We start from the raw sequence: 17,791 nt of genomic DNA, 5'->3' as shown, positions 1-17,791 counted from the left end.
GCAACGCCATTCCCGATCGATTCTTAACTCCTCCCTTCGATACTTTGCTTCCCAACAGACGGCACCACTTGTTGGCAAGGATGCTTGAGATCAATCGAGAAACAAGATGGAAATAAAAAAGTAAAAGAGTATATGTGAGGGAAATAGTATTTCGTATTCTAAAATATCAATCACAACAATTTGCGGATTTTAAACCCTTGAGCTGAAACGAATGAGATGAACAACCCGGAAAACAAAACTAAGCTCGTTCACAAGAATGGAAGGCTAGGATCTAATCTATATAACTTGAATAGATCCTACGACTTACAAAGAAACTCTCCACTTATAAGCTGAAAACGCTTAAAGCTCACATGACTTATTCGCATTTCATCTCCTAATATTTCAGCTAATGGCCAGTGTTAGATTAAGGTAGTCATCATATTCACAAAGTTGTTAATTCGCTGATGATTGTTTGGAAATATGATGGTCGTTAATAGTCCATCACAACGAAATCAACTGAGAAATCAACAAGTATGATTAGTCTATAACATAACAAGTTTGCCATGAACTCTAAATGATTAGAAAACACAATGTTGATAACTTACTACCTCTGTCTTTTGAAAATAGAAACTTTCTATTTTAGGAAATGGATCCCATAATTAATTAACTATATTTCCACTATCTTTTATCTTTATCTGTATTACCTAATTTTCACTCTCTTTCTTACTTTACCAATTATTCTTTTTTATTTTACTAATTATACATTAAAACCCGTCTTATTTTAAACGTTTCTATTTTTCAAAGACGGGATAGTATCATTTTATACATATTATCAGCATTTCCAAATCCATCAAAATAAACCAAACCGCTTACTGTCAAAAGCATCTTCATATATCTAGGTGCCAAAAATATCAGATAAATACACATAAAATATTCAACCATAATGAATCACATAATGACATATAATCATCGTACTAATTCAAAAAACACAGCACAAAAAATCCCTAATGTCGCAGAGAGAATAAAGTGCATTCAACAGAGTACAAACAGAGAAACACAATTTAACTAAGAAACTCATACCCACTGTATTCATATAAAATTCCTAATCTTAATTCTTGAACCAAAAAATAACACAAAAAACAAAAGCCCCTGCATTTATTCCTCAAGTACTCCAAAAATCACTATAGCATCCGAAATTATATCATTATCACGACCCGTCGGTGTCGGCAAGGGGGCGGCGTGGGTCTATCAACCCATCGATCAGCGTCAGCATCGGTAAGGGGGAGCGTGCCATGGGGTTCTAATTGTAGAGAGAATCCTTCTTGTAGAATGTAGAGAGATGAGCTAAATGAGAACTCGATTTATAATGATCGCCATGCATCGCATGCAACATCTATTCCATGTGCCGTGCACCATGGGAGTTTGTAGCGTGGCATAAGTTGACGAATAAGAACAAGCATAGCAGAGAATAATTTCCACGTGGACCACAATTCGCGTGGGGAAAAGGCTAGTGTTATAGAATCAGCAACGAGAAGCAAGAACCAACACCAATTGTAACAGTGAAGTAAATCAACGTAGTAGTGAAGTAAAACGATATGACAGTGAAGTAGTATTTCTTATGAAAAACAAAGAAAACTCTTAGGGTGTGTTTGGGAACATGGAATTGGAGCTATGGAATTGGAATTGGAGTCCCCAATTCCAATTCCATTGTTTGGTAACACAAAAAATTATAGAATTAGGATTGAATTATAATTCCAAAATTTTCAATTCTATAATTTCAATTCTACGCCTCAGTAAAAGAATTCGAATTCTAAAATCTCAATTTCCGGGTCAAACTTAAAAAACACGCGGATCTAATTCGGGTCAAAATAAAAAAAACCGGGTCATAATTTTTTTCCCCACTCTCTCCGCCTCTTCTTCTCTCTCGCGACTCTTCCCTTCTCTCTCGACTCTTCCCTTCTCTCCAGATCTGCCTCCATCGCTGCCTCTATCGTTGTTCACAAGAGTTATTCCCAATCAAAAGTTCAGATTTATGGTGCGTATTTTCTCGTTTTTGCATTTGAATTTGCGAATTTGTATTTACTGTTAAATCTCAAAAAAAAAATTAATCTTCCAAAAAAATTTCAGATCTCGATTGTACGTTTTGGATTTTATCTTAGCCGACGTTTTTGGGTTTTGGGTTTCTATCTGGGTTAATTTTTTCAGATCTCAATTTAGTTGTTAGCTATGGTTACTTTTTTGGCTTTTGGGTTGTCTCGACTCTCGTGTGCTAATTGTGGTAAGGTGAGTCTCATAAGGAGTGAAAATTCAGGTTCGATGTCAGAGACCTACTCTCAGCAACTACAACTTTGATAAAATTGTAGAAGCAGAAGCAGAAATCCGCTCTTAGAGAAGCCTACAAGAACAAAAAGTATCTGTCTCTCGATCTCCGCCCTAAGAAGACTCGCGCTATCCGCCGCCGTTTAACCAAACACCAGGTATATCCTTTTTGCAACCTTTACCGTTTTAATTCTGTGATGAAAGTTTTGCCAAATTAAAAATGTAGTTGAATTGTAGGTCTTTCTTTATCTGGAGTTATTGGTTAACTTTGTATCTGTTTATACGTTTTTCTTTAGCAAAATATATTTATGACTTACTTGGATTTTAGAATATGAAAGCATGGCTATAAGCTTTACTTGGATTTTATCTTTCTTCAGTAATGTGAATTGTAGTATATGTTTAGTTTACTAGTTACAAACTGGATTATTACCCTTGCAATCGTTTTGATCAAACAGTGACATTATCTTGTCTAGGTTTAGTTTGATGTAACTCTACTGGATTGTATTCTGTATGTATTGGCTAATGATGTAATCCTCACAAGAAGTCATTCTCTTCTCTCGGTTGCTATGGTACTATTACTTCAATTTATATCTACTATGGCCTATTACTTTACAATGAGAAAATCCAGGAATTGTAAATCATGCTCCATATTATACTGTGTTTCTCATGTGTGCACACTAAGAACAACAATAGGATTTAGTTGACGTTGTTTGATTTGGATAAAATATGCTAAAGTTTTTTTACTTTTGTGCCCGATTGATTTGCATCCTGCCCTTTCTTGTTTGTTGTAGATGGCTGCTGAGTCACAAGCATTGAAAGAGAAATCAAAATATTTGACGTGGACTCCCGAGATGGATAAAATTCTTGGAGCCAGCTTTATAGAGCAAATTAATCAAGGAAACAAGCTTGATGGAAAATCAGCTTGGAAGTCTACCGCTTGGACAGCTGCCATAAATGCACTTCGGGTGAATCTAAACGTGAAGGTTGATAAGCAAAATATTCAAGCTCATTTAAAGACTTGGGAGAAACATCATGATATCTTGCATCCAGTGTTGATGTCATGCAATTCTGGCAGTCCAATCACATGGGATAACACAACGGGTAGAATTGTGGTTCATGATGAAAACGTGTGGAATGAACGACTAAAGGTAATTTATTTCTGTATATTCTTGTGGTTCATCCAGTGTTGCTCCCTCACATATATATGCTCCAACTGAATCTGTATCAGTTAACTGCAGACATGGTTAACAATGTCTTCTTTTGTTTTCTTTGATTCTGGTTGCTATAGCTTTTCATCCCATAGACAACTGTTGCTAACTCTTTATAGGCCAATTTGGATGTAGCCAGAGCTATTATTACAGCAAATAGCAGCTTTCGGATTATTAGCCACAAATTATGCATCTATTGATTTTAGTTACTGTATGCATCTACTCATTCTTATCATAGTCATGCATCTACTGTATGCTGCATATCTATGATGATGGGATGAATTAGAGGCACAATGATTAGTGATATCAGTATAAATGGATGTATTTCCTTACCATGTCCACAATAGATAGAACTTTGGGTACACACACTATTAAATATATATGGAGCAGCTCCAATAGGAGAGGAATTAAATTTGCAGTATGACTTGTATGCATCTACTCACTTATGTGAAAGTTAAAACTTTCTCTCAATTATTTTTCTGAATTGGGAGGTTTTGGTGTATGTGAAGTTAATTGTGGTTGTTATTGTTTTGTAGGCAAATCCAAAAATTGCACCTTATAGGAAACGAATTGCTGTAGAGAATTGGGATGATATTTGTGCTCTTTTCTCTCAAGATCGTGCTGATGGTCAAGGTTCGAAAACATTTCAAGAAAATACTAATGAGGAGGTTGATATTGAGGTTGATTCTGCTACCGTTGGAGAATCACTCGATATGAGTGTTGAAGAAGCTAGTGCTATGGCAGATTTGGTGGCCCGAAAAAAACGAAAGGAGACAACATCTTCCTCAAGTTCTCTAGGATCAAAGAAGAAAACGTCATCGACTAAGGTCATATCTGATTGTGTGCAACGAATGAGTACTGATTTTAGTGACTATCTAATGGTGGAAAAGAATAAGTCTGAGCTTGTTGTGGAGCAGAAAAAGGTTGATATAGAGCAGAAAAAGCTTCTTATAGAAGAGAAGAAGCTTATTATAGAAAAGCAAAAAAAGATGAACCCTCAAGAAATATTAGCTGAGTTGAAGACGATTGTTTTGGATGAGACGCAGTTGATCAAGGCTCTCGATTTGATGATGCACGATGGCATATTATTCGATACATTTGTGGGTATACCGGTAGAGTTGAAGTACAGGTGGCTTAAAGCGCAACTTGATAAGTGACTTCAATTTGAACTTTATTTGAATTTAATATGTTGTATTTAATCTAGGAGACTTTGTCTATGAAGAATAGTACCTTTGAATGTATTGTTGAAACCTTAGTAGTAGGAGTACCTCTTTTTATTGTTGTTCTTTTACCACTCAACCTTAGTAGTACCTCTTTTTATTGTACCTCTTTTTATTCCATGATTTTTAGATTACTATATTTATATATAGTATCTTAGATTACAAAATTAATCAGTTTGCTTCTATTATTATATATAGTATTACGTACTGATATTATTTATATTTAGCTTTAGAAGATAAGAAAAAAAAATGATCTATTAATTTAATTTATGCGTATGATACTATAATATATGGATCTATGTGAATGTGATAGTAATTATCAAAAGATAGTGAATGTTATTTAAAAAATATTCATATCAATTTCAAATCTACGTCAATTTTAAGTAACCAAACAATGGATTTGGAATTATAATACAATTCTACATTAATTCCGTAATAATACCAAACAATGGATTTGGAATGGAATTGGAATTCAATTCCATAGAATTTCAATTCCAATTCAATTTCAATTCCGTGTTCCAAACACACCCTTATTGAAATTGAACTGTAATAGATACACTCTTGAATCTCTTTTAAACCAAGAAGAAGTAGTATTGATTAAGATGAGCAATACAGATGCGTGCAAGGATAAATTCTCAGCTGGAAAGCATGAAGAAGATGATGCTAAATGCAATGTTGCAAGCATGGGAGTTGATTCAGTAAAGTCCAAACCTGAGAAATTAATGCCAAGCTGATGAACTAGAAAAGAGCTCTTTGGGCCACCACCAATGTGGTTGAAGAGTACGTGAAAACTTATTAAGATATATCGGAGAAAGCATATTGTCTGTTATTCATATTTTTCATCTAGTTCTAGGAGCTTCAAAAGATTCCTATATAAGTTGCCTTATTGCATTGTAATATTCAGTCAAGAAAATGAAATCTCATCAGTTCACAGCTATGGATCTAGTTTATATCTTTGGTGTGTCTTAGCCATGTTCGTGTAGTATGTGTAAGAAGAGGGAATACCAGTAACTACACTAAACAAACTTTTCGAGCTACATAAAAGACTCCCTACTGATCCTAATTACAATAACCGAGAAACGGTTATGAGCCAACGGCTCTTTCTTGATCCAGCTGCACCGAGCTTACTTGTATGGCTGAGCTCGTGGATTAACTATAACAGCTAGCGCCGACGGGCAGGAGAGAGAAAGAGTATGTAGCTTTAGTGCAGCTAGCATTTTTCATTCACTGTCGAATGTGTGTCTCTTGGATGGGAGCTAGGATCTTATTACTTCAGCTCTTGTATTGTTCGTTGTGTTTAGTATTTCCACATCTTGTTCGTTAGGTGTGGTGAATTTTGAATACGTTGTCATTTCATAGCTCGAATCCAGATAGGATCGCAACAAGTGGTATCTAGAGTTGTTCGTCCTCAGACATGACGGCGAAACAATATATAGAGGTGGAGATTCAGAGATGATTATGGAATTTGAGCAGAAACAAGCGAAGATGATTATGCAAGCGATCGTGGCCTTAAATTTGCTGCATTAGAAGAATCATACGAAGGATGAACCTAGAGAAGAAGGCAACAGAGGGGGACATATGGTGATTAAGAGCGATTGGGGTGGATACTAGATCGACTTGATACGAATTTCCGAAGTTGGACGGGGACGAATTTGAGGGATGGGTCGGAATATAATTTTGAAGTGGGAGTGTTCCAGCGGCAGAAAAGGTTAGAGGGTGGCTGCCTTGCACTTGGAGAAGAGCGTTGCAAGCGTACAAGACGTGGGGGGTATTATGTGAAGGCACTCGCTGGCGCTGCTCAGTTTCTGTTATCAACTCGGTTCTTGTTCGTGTTCGTGTTGTTTTTTAGTTCGATTGTAATATTAGATTGAATTATTATTATGACATCGGCTAATGAATAAAGTTGCATGATTTGTCAGCTCAACCTCTAGTTAAAGGACATAAATAGTATTTTATAATAAAATAAAATAAATGATGAATATATTAAAATAAATATTTTAAAGACCAAAAAACGACACCGAATTCATCCCTGAGTGTTTTTCCTTCAACGGCGCCATCAAGTTTAAACCCTCGTTAAAAATCCTACACTCCAAACAGAGAAGCACGCTGTCCTTCCCCCTCCAATTCCCAGTCCCACTCATCTCTAAGATTGATTGATTAAACAATGGATTCCGGCGGAGGCGCTTCCCTGCCATCTACGTGCCCCGACGCGCGGAAGCGTCGCGTGTCTTACTTCTACGAGCCTACAATCGGCGACTACTACTACGGCCAGGGCCATCCGATGAAACCCCACCGCATCCGCATGGCGCACAATCTCATCGTCCACTACTCCCTTCACCGCCGCATGGAGATCAGCCGCCCCTTCCCTGCTGCCTCCCTCGACATCCGCCGCTTCCACTCCCCCGACTACGTCGACTTTCTCTCCTCAGTTTCTCCCCAAACTCTCCTGGATCACACGCACTCGCGCCATCTCAAGCGCTTCAATGTCGGCGAGGACTGCCCCGTCTTCGACGGCTTGTTTAGCTTCTGCCAGGCCTCCGCCGGCGGCTCAATCGGCGCCGCCGTTAAGCTCAACAGGCAGGATGCCGATATCGCGATTAATTGGGCTGGGGGTTTGCATCATGCGAAGAAGAGCGAGGCTTCGGGGTTTTGCTATGTTAATGACATTGTTTTGGGGATTCTCGAGCTTCTCAAAGTTCATAGGGTATGATTAGCTTGGATAATTAGTTTTACTTTTCACTCTATATTTTGTGTTGAATAGATTAAATGAAAGTAAAATAAAATAGGAAAGGGAAAAAAGTAGGGGAGATTAAGAAATTGTGTTGAATAGATTAAATGAATAGTTTTACTTTTCACTCTATTAGTAGAAATCAACTACGTTGGAGAATTGATTCTGTCTTTACGGTTAATATTGTTTGTGTTGATTATCTTGGCATTTTATGTAATGGCTGTTCATATGCTCTTTATAATGTGGCATGCTCGGATCATGATCATTGAATTTTGACTGGCAGCGTGTACTTTATGTGGACATTGATATTCACCACGGAGACGGGGTTGAGGAAGCCTTTTATGTTACCGACCGTGTTATGACAGTGTCATTCCATAAATTTGGTGACTTTTTTCCTGGAACTGGACATATTAAAGATGTTGGGGTGGCCTCTGGAAAGTACTATGCTCTTAATGTCCCACTGAATGATGGAATAAACGATGACAACTTTCGCAGCTTATTCCGTCCAATCATACGGAAAGTGATGGAGGTCTACCAGCCAGATGCTGTTGTGCTACAATGTGGGGCTGATTCATTGTCTGGTGATAGGTTAGGTTGTTTTAATTTGTCTGTGAAAGGCCATGCAGACTGCCTTCTGTTTTTGAGGTCGTTCAATGTTCCTCTAATGGTTTTGGGTGGGGGAGGTTATACAATCAGAAATGTTGCCCGGTGCTGGTGCTATGAGGTCTATATCTCTCCCTCTTTGACACACAAACACACACACACACACACACACACATTTGTGTGCATGCGTGTTCTCTCCTTCTGAGTGTTTTATATGCTTTTGCATTTCGTATTTATATCTTTTGCACATTTTATCTGATTTAGCTGATATGAAACTTTCACTTTGTTGTAGACTGCTGTGGCTGTAGATGTGGAGCCAGATAATAAGTTGCCGTACAATGAATATTATGAATACTTTGGCCCAGATTATACACTTTATGTAGAACCAAGTAATATGGATAATTTGAATACAGAGAGGGATTTAGAGAAAATCAGGTAAAGTTAACTTTGCATAATCATGAATGTGCAGACTCGTGGATCATCTGTACTTGTACTCGGGTGCTAGAATCTTGTGCCCTTGTACTTGTTGTTTATAACCTCGTTCACAGCATCATAATAACTGGTGTTCTGCTGTCCCATATTTTAGCAAGTGTGTTATGTAAGGAGATAGTTAACATGATAATCATATGTGTTGTCTTACAGCACAGCAGAACACAGCTTGGCATCTACAATGATAGTTTAACTAATGCCATGAACACTGTTTATTGGTACAATGCCGTACCTAAGCACTTTAGTCACCATTATCACTCTCTATCTTTATCATAAATACCCACCAACTGGTCCTACTTTTTTTCCAAGACCAGTGCTCTACTTTCTCAGAATCCATATCAACATTATCCCTGGTTTGGTTTTGTCAACTTTTGCTTTCTTTTTAAATATTTTGCATATTTGAAAGCCACGTGTGTATTTGCGTATGGTGTATTTCAAGGGGATTGCTGGATCCTTGCAGACACCTAACGCATAACATGTTAGTTCATTATAATTACTTGGTTCATCTCCTTTATATTACGCCCTCTATCCCATTCAAAGCAAAACGTTTCATTTTCTTTCTCTGCATCTAGAAGTGTAAATAGACAGTGACTTGATTAAATTGATGAGAAAATACAGAATTCAGGTAGGTTATGGTGATACATACTTTCACATAATTGATGTAAACCACTGTGTCTAACATTCATTTTTCAGTGTGAGTGGATCAGTTCCCTGGTTTTATTTCCTATCTTTCTTGAAGAGAAAGAGTTATTATTTAGAGAGAAAATCATGTATTCACTTTTGTTACACATAAAACGGCCAATTTTAGTTTTAACCCTTAAACTTATGGATTACTAAAGTATGCCATTTAAATAGACTAGTGGGTGGTTTGGCCAAAACAAAAAATGGTTGAGTTACCAAAAGTGTACTATGATGTCCGTTTTGCTGCGTATGAAATTTCATGCCCCCAAAAGAAAAGGATAGATGTCTTTTATATGTAGAATCTAGAATGTAATCCCTCATTGTTATTTTCACATAACTGTTAGGTATCTATAACAAACTATGAAGGTCATTAGATATGTCTACTTGCAGAAACATGCTACTCGATCAACTTTCTAAACTGCAGCATGCACCAAGCACCCAATTTCAAACAATGCCTCCAACCACAGAAGTTCCAGAAGAGGTAAAGTTACTGGATAACATGCACTAACTCTATTGTTGAATATACTAATTTCCTAGCAATATAACTGGCCTAACTCCGGTTTCAGAGAGAAGAAGACATGGAAGTGAGACCCAAACCCCGAATATGGAATGGTGAGCAGGATTATGAGTCTGATGAGGATGAGATTGACAAGCCTGCAATGTGAAGTTTGAATAGCGAAAATACATATGTATAAAATACATATCTAAGGTAGGATGTGTTCAGTAAGATTCCCCGTTTTTTTTAATTTCCAGATAAGTTCCATTAAAATAGATCCCATTCCCTCATCTTCAATAAAACTTTCTTCTCCCCGTTGTGGGAGTTTCTTTCATCTAATTTAACCGACTATCTCTGAATGAACTCTGGATATGTGGTGTAAGTTTGTGGAGTTCTTTAATCTGGTTTTGGAGTTTGAATGCTTACATTAGATTCTTTTTATTTTTATCTTCTCCTCTTTCCTTAGTTATGTGTGGGGGGGTGTTTTACTGTGAAGCGGATCATACGAGCTCATCGTGCACTTGTAGTATTGCATTACCTGGATGACACATTATGAGAGTTGGTCGTTACGCGCACACACACTCACTCCGTCTCCCACACGGTCGCCCACCCAAAAAATGACTGCTCCAAAGGGCACTTTATTCCAATTCTTTATTTTCTCATTGGATATGCTTTTTGGCATCAAAAGAATGACAATGAACTAACATATGAGTTTTGGATCGAGTTTTGACTGATGATTTGTATCTGTTTGTGATCAGGGATGGTCCTGACAATCAAAACTGATGATACATCGGATAGACAAAGATGAGTGTTTTCATCAGGAATGGACCGTGCAATTGATATTTGTTTTAGGTAAGAGATTCAGCCTGAAAATAGATTATACAGCAGAGGATGTAAATAATGAAAGAAAAAAGAGATGGGATTAGTTAGGTTTTCCCAAGAATTTGTATTATAAGTGCATGTTTGCTTGCCATGGTAGACCCAAGATTTAATCCTTATCTGTCTTTAATGCATCGTTCGACTGCCAAGATACAATTTTAATAGTAGTTAATATGACCTGAGAATAACTAAAATCAATTTTCACTATTGAGGGATTTGACAATTCATCTAGCCAAACCTCTACCACAATTTTAATCTAACACCTTTTTCTTTTCAATCACTCCTGCCTTACTTTTTTCTCTCGGATCCCCTTTCGTGGAGGAATAATTCCAGCCCCTGCTGTGCTAAAATTGAAGCAATTCATCTATTGCTAACGGTGCCGTTTTCTCAATTCAATTAAAAGTTGCTGATATGTTTTAATTTACTATACTTCTTCCCCTCCTTTTTTTTTACTTGAATATAGAAACTGAATTAATTTTATAAAGTAAGAAACTTGATGTTGCATATACAAATTAAAGGTCTTTTTAAGATCAATGTGTTGTAGGCAGTGCCTGCCAAACTGCTCGATGAGAAGATCAAGATAGAAGGAATTTGCTTGGGATATATTTAGAAAATTAAAAAGTCCGCCCTCACTCCTACAATACTTTGTTTGATAAGTATTCTCTCATTTCTCCAAAATAACAATAACAAAAACGCTTCGATAGAAATAACCCTTGTACTTGTATAAAAGATTTATACACTATTTCATAGTTGACATTAGATATTACAATTAGTGTTCCCTCCATTCCTAAAAAATATGCATTTTGGGTTTAGCACGGATTTTATGTAAAATTTGTAAAGTTAGAGAGAGGTAGATAGAATAAGTAATTAAAGTATTGTTAGTGGAGAATGAGTCTCACCTTATTAGAGAGAAGATTTTATAAAATTAGGAAGTGCATATTCTTGTGGGACGGACTAAAAAGGAAAGAGTCCATATTCTTATGGGACGCATGAAGTACTATAATTCAACACTTTAAAGGTGCTTACATCAAAATATATATTTAAATGCATGGGATATCTATTATTGCATCCATCGCATAAAAATATGGACATTTGGGACGACTTAAAAATTAATGCCTAATTGATGTATACTGGTAAAGAGTTGGTGATAACTTTCCAAAAATGGAAAGTGTTTTTATTTTTATGGGACGAACGAAAAAGGAAAGTATTCTCATTTTTATAGGACGGAGGCAGTATATCAAAAAATACATTTGAGGCATGCATGAATTCCAATGATCTTGATCCCGATCTTGATAGTTGATGCTAGATGTACCTCGAGAGCTTCGTTTAATGATGCATCAAAGAATTGGATCAATGACATTGGTGCATGCTAAGAAGAAAAAATCTAGTTCAAAGAGGGACACAACTATGAGCACAGAATGAAAGAGAGTACCATATCAGAGTTAAACTTATTGTTCCATTGAAATGTGTTCCATCGATAGAATATAAGGTTTGATCTAATGGTGCCAAAAAAAAATAGAAAATGATATATTGCAACTAATTGTACCCAAAAGTATAGTATAAATAGTGATACCATTAACAGTTACAGTTAAGTGAAACTCAAATAATTTGTACTCCTTCCATCAGATGTTGGAAGTACCGAACTAGCAACGTGCAATATACTTTGTGCACCAACAACCTACAATTATTGCAAAATATGTAATCAGTTAACTTGTTTTCAAATCTATAAAAGTATAATAATTCTACTTACTTGTACTTTATGGTTTGGGTTTCCTCGTGTTGGTTGAAGTTCTACACAACTCTACAATCGTTTCGAACCTTTTGAACCAATTTTTATTGAATCCTTTTGATACTATCATAGAAGAGACAATTGAAGAAATCTTCGCATTGTTCCTATTTTCTTGGTCATGTTCTATTGAACGCACTTCCATTTCCTTTTTATAGAGACCATACATTGTTTCATGCACCAAGGAGAAGGTTGATTGGTAAACAGAAGCTTCATTAGCCAACTTATAAGCATTTGACATAGTCTGGGATACAACTCAACACTTTGCAATTTAGAACTTTCTTCAACTTCATTGCCTATATAGTCGTGCAACTACACCAGCTATAGCTTCCACTGTCCATCTTTTAAGAATTTAGTCCTTCGGCAGCAACTACACGTCTAGCACATCAAACACTTTCACATAATGACTATATATTAATTCAACCATCTCAAACGTTCGACAACTACAATGAATCATCTTTTATTAGAATCATATGTCACCCTCCATTCTCCATTATGATCGATTAGTCAAATGACATATTCAAATATCGATCATGTTTCATCTTTAAGCTCTATGTATGGAACTGCAAACAAGATGTACTCATTCTGGAATAAATCAAAAATGGATGGAGCATAGAGAACTCTCAACCTCAACTTGGACATTTTTTGGTGTACCTCAAAATCACATTTTAGTTCACTATACCGTCTATTTTGAACGACACACTCAAAATACTTACAAATTGTGCAATGCTTAAGTTTGACATTATACAATTCTTGATACTAGAATTGACACTTTCACTGAGTTGTGTGCTTCTCATACCAAGTGTGAAGGCTTTATATAGCAACACACCCAATTTACCTTCACACCGTATATATGTTTCAATCATTTGTTGTCATGAAGATTAAATTGTGTCAATAAGTTACTCCAAGTCTTCTCAAACTGGGTCTCATCCTCAAAGCCATACGTATACCTTTTAAATCTATTAAGAAGCACAATCCTTCCTTCATAAGATCTCCCAAGTGTTTGATTTCATTTTGCATTAAGTGACATGTGCATAACTTATGAAATGTCTCCGACATTACGTCATGCAAAGTTTTTTCCATAGCTTGATCTCCAAAGAGCAACCCAGGAGAATGTATTCATCTCACATAAAATAAAAAGGGGGAAATGAAAAATTGAGAGATGAGATAATGAAAACTAATTTCCTATAAATTACTCCTTCAGTCTTATGAAAATAAAGAATTTAGGGAAGACACGTGTTTTAATCCAAAATAGATAAAATAAGGAAGAAATATAGAGAAGTAGTGGGAAAATGTTAGTTAATATTAAGACCTACCAAAATGTTAGGGGCGAAGCCACGTTGGGGCAGGGGCCCAAATGGTCCCCTCATAATTTTTTCGTTTAACTATATATTTTATATGCAAACTAAGATTTATATTCCCTCCGTCTCACTTTAGGAGTCCCGGTTGAGTTTGGCACGAGTATTAAGAAATGTAAAGGAAAGTTGGTGAAAAAAGATAGTGGAATGTGGGTCCTACTTATTTATATTAGTTTTATAATAAAATGTGAGTGGAAAAAGGTTAGTGGAATGTGGGGCCTAATACCATTTATGGAATATTTCAACCGGGACTCCTAAAGTGGGACACCTAAAAATGGTAAACCGGGACTCCTAAAGTGGGACGGAGGGAATAGTTGATTTTAGTGGCGCAGTTGGTTGCAGAGTTCGTCTTTGATCGGTTGTCCCAAGTTCGAATCACTTTGGCGACTTTTTCTTCCTTATGTTTATGTTATTATGTAACTTTTCTCTGATTTCTAGTACTACCACTATTTATGCATTATAATGTGTAATTTGTGTTTCTTTTGCATTCGATATTTTGGAACATAATTTCTATTGTTCTCTTGTATACTCTCTCTGTCCAAAAAAAATAAAGCACAATTACCATTTTTGGCCGTCCACAAAAAAGAGAGCACATTAATTTATGGAAAATTTTCAACAAATAATAACCCTACACATCATTCCACCAACACTACTTCTCACTTACTTTTTCTCATTCTCTCTTACTTTTTTCCCTTCTCTCTTACTTTACCAATTCTACATTAAAACACGTGCCATACACAAATTGCTCTATTTTTTGTGGACGGAGGGAGTATATTATATTCTATTTGTTAAAATTTATATTTCTGTTTATATTTTCTATGGTGGACATTTAAACATCATAAAAAATTCATTTTCATCCATTATATTTACCTAAAAATTTAAAATATTTAAATTCTATAACTAGTAATCGTGACTTGGGCCCTCCATCATAAAAATCTTGGCTTCGCGACTACTTTAATATAGTAGTGTAGTTAGATAACTAATTTTAGTTGATGGACCAAATATAGGTAAGCTATATGCTTTGATTTTCAACTACACTTGCTCACTTCCACACATATTTATCCTAGACACAACATACCACAAATTTATCCCCATCTTGTTGGAGATCAACTCACCCTACAACTCAATGATCTTGATCACATAACACACCCCTTAAGAAAGCCTCATTTCGCCACAGCGAATTCCACCAACTAAGCCTCCCAAGTCTCAGCGGTTGGAACTACTCCAACCTGATAGATGACAAGTTGGTGTATAGCCTTAGCAAATAGTTCTTTCAGCTCGGGCCGTAGGGAGACAACATTCTTGGCCGCGCCCTCTAGCGCCCTTAAAACCCAAGCCTCCTCGAGCACCCTCGTGCTACAAGCATTTACAGCGAGGTTGGACAAAAGCACGAGCATGTCCAACTGCAAATGGAAATGACCTCGATCATTCCTCAACAGATTCATCAGCATCGGCACCCCATCATATTCGATGATTGCCTCAGCATGCTCCTTCCGGTTGTAGTTCTTAGTGCAGACAAATTTGCTTAGAGACCGAGCTGCCTCATCAGCAACCCCACGGTCTAAGTGGCCAAGTTGAGCCACCAAGCAGCGTACGACACGCTTCTCCTTTGCTGGAAACATGGATGCTAGGCACCCGACCACCTTGACCGCCAGAGTCACCATGTTGGCATTCCTCTCCTCACTCATCACTTTCAACAGCTGATCCAACACAGCCTTTGCCGGCGTTGAGGTCAGCTTAAACGCGGTGCGTTTGAGGTCCGAGTGGGACTCTGCCACCTCAGCCAGCTCTGCAACTACTTTCAAGCAATTCTTCTTGAGCTCCCCTTGCTCTTTCTTGATGATCTTCGCTAAAACTAGCAACGCCCTCGTGTCGGTGATGTTTCGACTATTCACCAAGCTGTGTCGTGCCAGCTTCCACAGAGCGATCGCGCAGTTTATCTTGAGCCTACACTTCACCTCGGGCGGCACCACCACCTCTTTCTCCCTCTCCCTTTCCTTATCACTCCTAACACACTCTTCACCAACAACACCACTACTCTTGAGGTAATTCAAATCAAGAAACTCATCCAAATCCACATCAACACTCAAGAGGGCTATCAAATGCATTGCCAAATCCTCTGCCCCAAACTCTTCCTGCACATCATCAGACATTTCCAACATCCTCAACACCAACTCCACCAACACAAGCTGGACTGTCATTGGCGGAACCTTCGCCATCGCCTTAACAATCGCCTCAACGCCACCAGCATCACTGATCACTCTCACTCTATACCGGTCATCCGCCAGATTATACAGAGCCGTAGCAGCCGCACCATACGCATCAACACTAGCACATCCACACAACATCTTCAAAAGTGGAGGAATCCCAACCTCATCCACTATCACATTCTTAGTCCTGTCATTCATATTCGTGCAATCCGCGAGCTGAGCCGCCCCCTCCCCTCGCCCCATATGCAGAGAGGCTATGGCAGGCCAGACATAGGCCAGGATCGGGTCAGTAGTTGCAATAGGCGACAGCGTTCCAACATCAAACGTGTCGCGATTGTAGATAGCGAGGAGCCATCGAAGATCCGCTATAAAAGAATCAAGCGAGGAGGTTACCTTCTTGAAGTCAGCTGCTATGTTGATGGAGAGGATTTGGTGGAGGAAGCTGGTCCTCTCATTCCGGCAGCGACGAGCAAAGGTCAAGGCGCGGTCGAGGGCCTTGGTCAGGCCTTGGCATACGCGGCGGATGGGGCGGTCATACACAGGGGGAGTGGTGGTGGCAGAGAGGCGGGCGAGGGGGCGGAGAAGCTTGCAAATATCAGTCACTTGGCCGGAGATTCTAAGGTTTCCGGCAGTGAAAGATCCGGCTTCTTGAGCTGCAGTGATCACTCTTTCAGCAAGAACTATCAGAAAGGAGAGGATTTCTTGAATTGGTTTGTCTTCATCACACAGAATAACAGAATTCAAGTTTTCTTGAAACACAAACACCATTTTTTTCTTCTTCTTGTTTTTGTTGGAAACAGAACAGAATTTGTCAATAAATATTGCATATCATTCAGAATAGAAAAGTCAGGGAAAATCAAATTTTATTTTCTTTACATCAAGCTTTTTCCGAATGTAAAGTAGGGATAAGTTTTTTATCATAGTGCAAAAGCAGCCATACGTGGAAAAGGCTGTTTCTACAAAGCAAAACTAAAATGCATGATTGTTGAAAAGCAAATCAATGATATCTCATATATTCCATCCAACGTTTCATTTTCGACACTTATTTTAGAAAAATAATATAAACAGATAAAATGGAGAAAAAGTAAATAAAAAAAATAAAAAATTTTCTATATTATTCTCTCTCATATTTTACTTTTTTTTTCCAATTTAACTATTTATATTATTTTTCTTTAGTTAGCACAGTGACCCTTCAAAATTTAGGAAATAGCGTGTTACTTTCGTTTTTTGACCAAAGCTGAATTATACAAAAAAGCTTTTTTAAGCTGAAAGACTGACTCGCTACTATCCTTATGCATATGAGTCGTGACCCCAGCTTTAGGATTGACAGAGGTAGAATGTCGAAAATAAGAGACTAATACAGTATTAGAATTGGAAAATCAAAATGTATTGTTTAGGATTAATTAGTTTGTTTAGCATTTGATTTTCAGTCTATATAAAGCATCTTATTGTAAATTGTAGTCAACACTTTATAAAATGTAGTCCATAAATGAACTTTCCCTTTTCTCATATCTCGCTACCGAGTCTTCTTCTTCCTCCAATGGAGGTTTCTCCATTATCGCAATCCAATTCTACATATTTTACATACAGAAAATAAGACCAGGAGAATAGTAAAAACTACTTCCTCAATTCCATAAAAAAATCGGCAATTGAAATGTCACGGAAATTAATGCACAATTGATAAAGTAGAAGAGAGAAGAAGGATAGTTAAAAATAGTGTTAGTGGATAGTAGGACTCATATTATTATTAGTGTTTAATGAATTGTAATAGTGGGTCATAATGGTATACGTTATAAACAAATTGATAAATATGAGTAATGAGTGCAAATAAATTA

General features: G+C 37.3%; 2 protein-coding genes across 2 annotated transcripts; one reads left to right on the top strand and one right to left on the bottom strand.

Annotated features, from left to right (window-relative positions):
- The first annotated feature begins 6,759 nt into the window (after positions 1 to 6,759).
- Positions 6,760 to 10,732, top strand: LOC125191887 (histone deacetylase 6-like). Its single transcript, XM_048089315.2, has 6 exons — positions 6,760 to 7,430; positions 7,738 to 8,178; positions 8,350 to 8,492; positions 9,618 to 9,708; positions 9,794 to 9,936; positions 10,482 to 10,732. Exons 1-5 carry the CDS (start codon positions 6,891 to 6,893, stop codon positions 9,890 to 9,892), a joined length of 1,314 nt encoding a protein of 437 aa, XP_047945272.1. The 5' UTR covers positions 6,760 to 6,890; the 3' UTR covers positions 9,893 to 9,936; positions 10,482 to 10,732.
- A 4,204-nt stretch (positions 10,733 to 14,936) lies between these two features.
- Positions 14,937 to 16,724, bottom strand: LOC125194958 (uncharacterized). The gene has a single exon (XM_048093171.1). It carries the CDS (start codon positions 16,722 to 16,724, stop codon positions 14,937 to 14,939), a length of 1,788 nt encoding a protein of 595 aa, XP_047949128.1.
- Positions 16,725 to 17,791: the final 1,067 nt, after the last annotated feature.

The sequence above is a fragment of the Salvia hispanica genome, chromosome 4, assembly GCF_029641045.1.
Source record: "Salvia hispanica isolate PSC_SH4W2 chromosome 4, Shi_PSC_v1, whole genome shotgun sequence".
In the NCBI taxonomy this organism is placed as follows: Eukaryota; Viridiplantae; Streptophyta; class Magnoliopsida; order Lamiales; family Lamiaceae; genus Salvia; species Salvia hispanica.
This window is presented reverse-complemented; position numbering and strand designations above follow the sequence as displayed.

Coding starts and splice junctions, on each gene's coding strand:
- LOC125191887 (XM_048089315.2), top strand. CDS start 6,891: ATGGATTCCGGCGGAGGCGCTTCCCTGCCATCTACGTGCCCCGACGCG. Junction 8,179..8,349: donor CCCGGTGCTGGTGCTATGAG/GTCTATATCTCT, acceptor ACTTTGTTGTAG/ACTGCTGTGGCTGTAGATGT. Junction 9,709..9,793: donor CCACAGAAGTTCCAGAAGAG/GTAAAGTTACTG, acceptor CTCCGGTTTCAG/AGAGAAGAAGACATGGAAGT.
- LOC125194958 (XM_048093171.1), bottom strand. CDS start 16,724: ATGGTGTTTGTGTTTCAAGAAAACTTGAATTCTGTTATTCTGTGTGAT.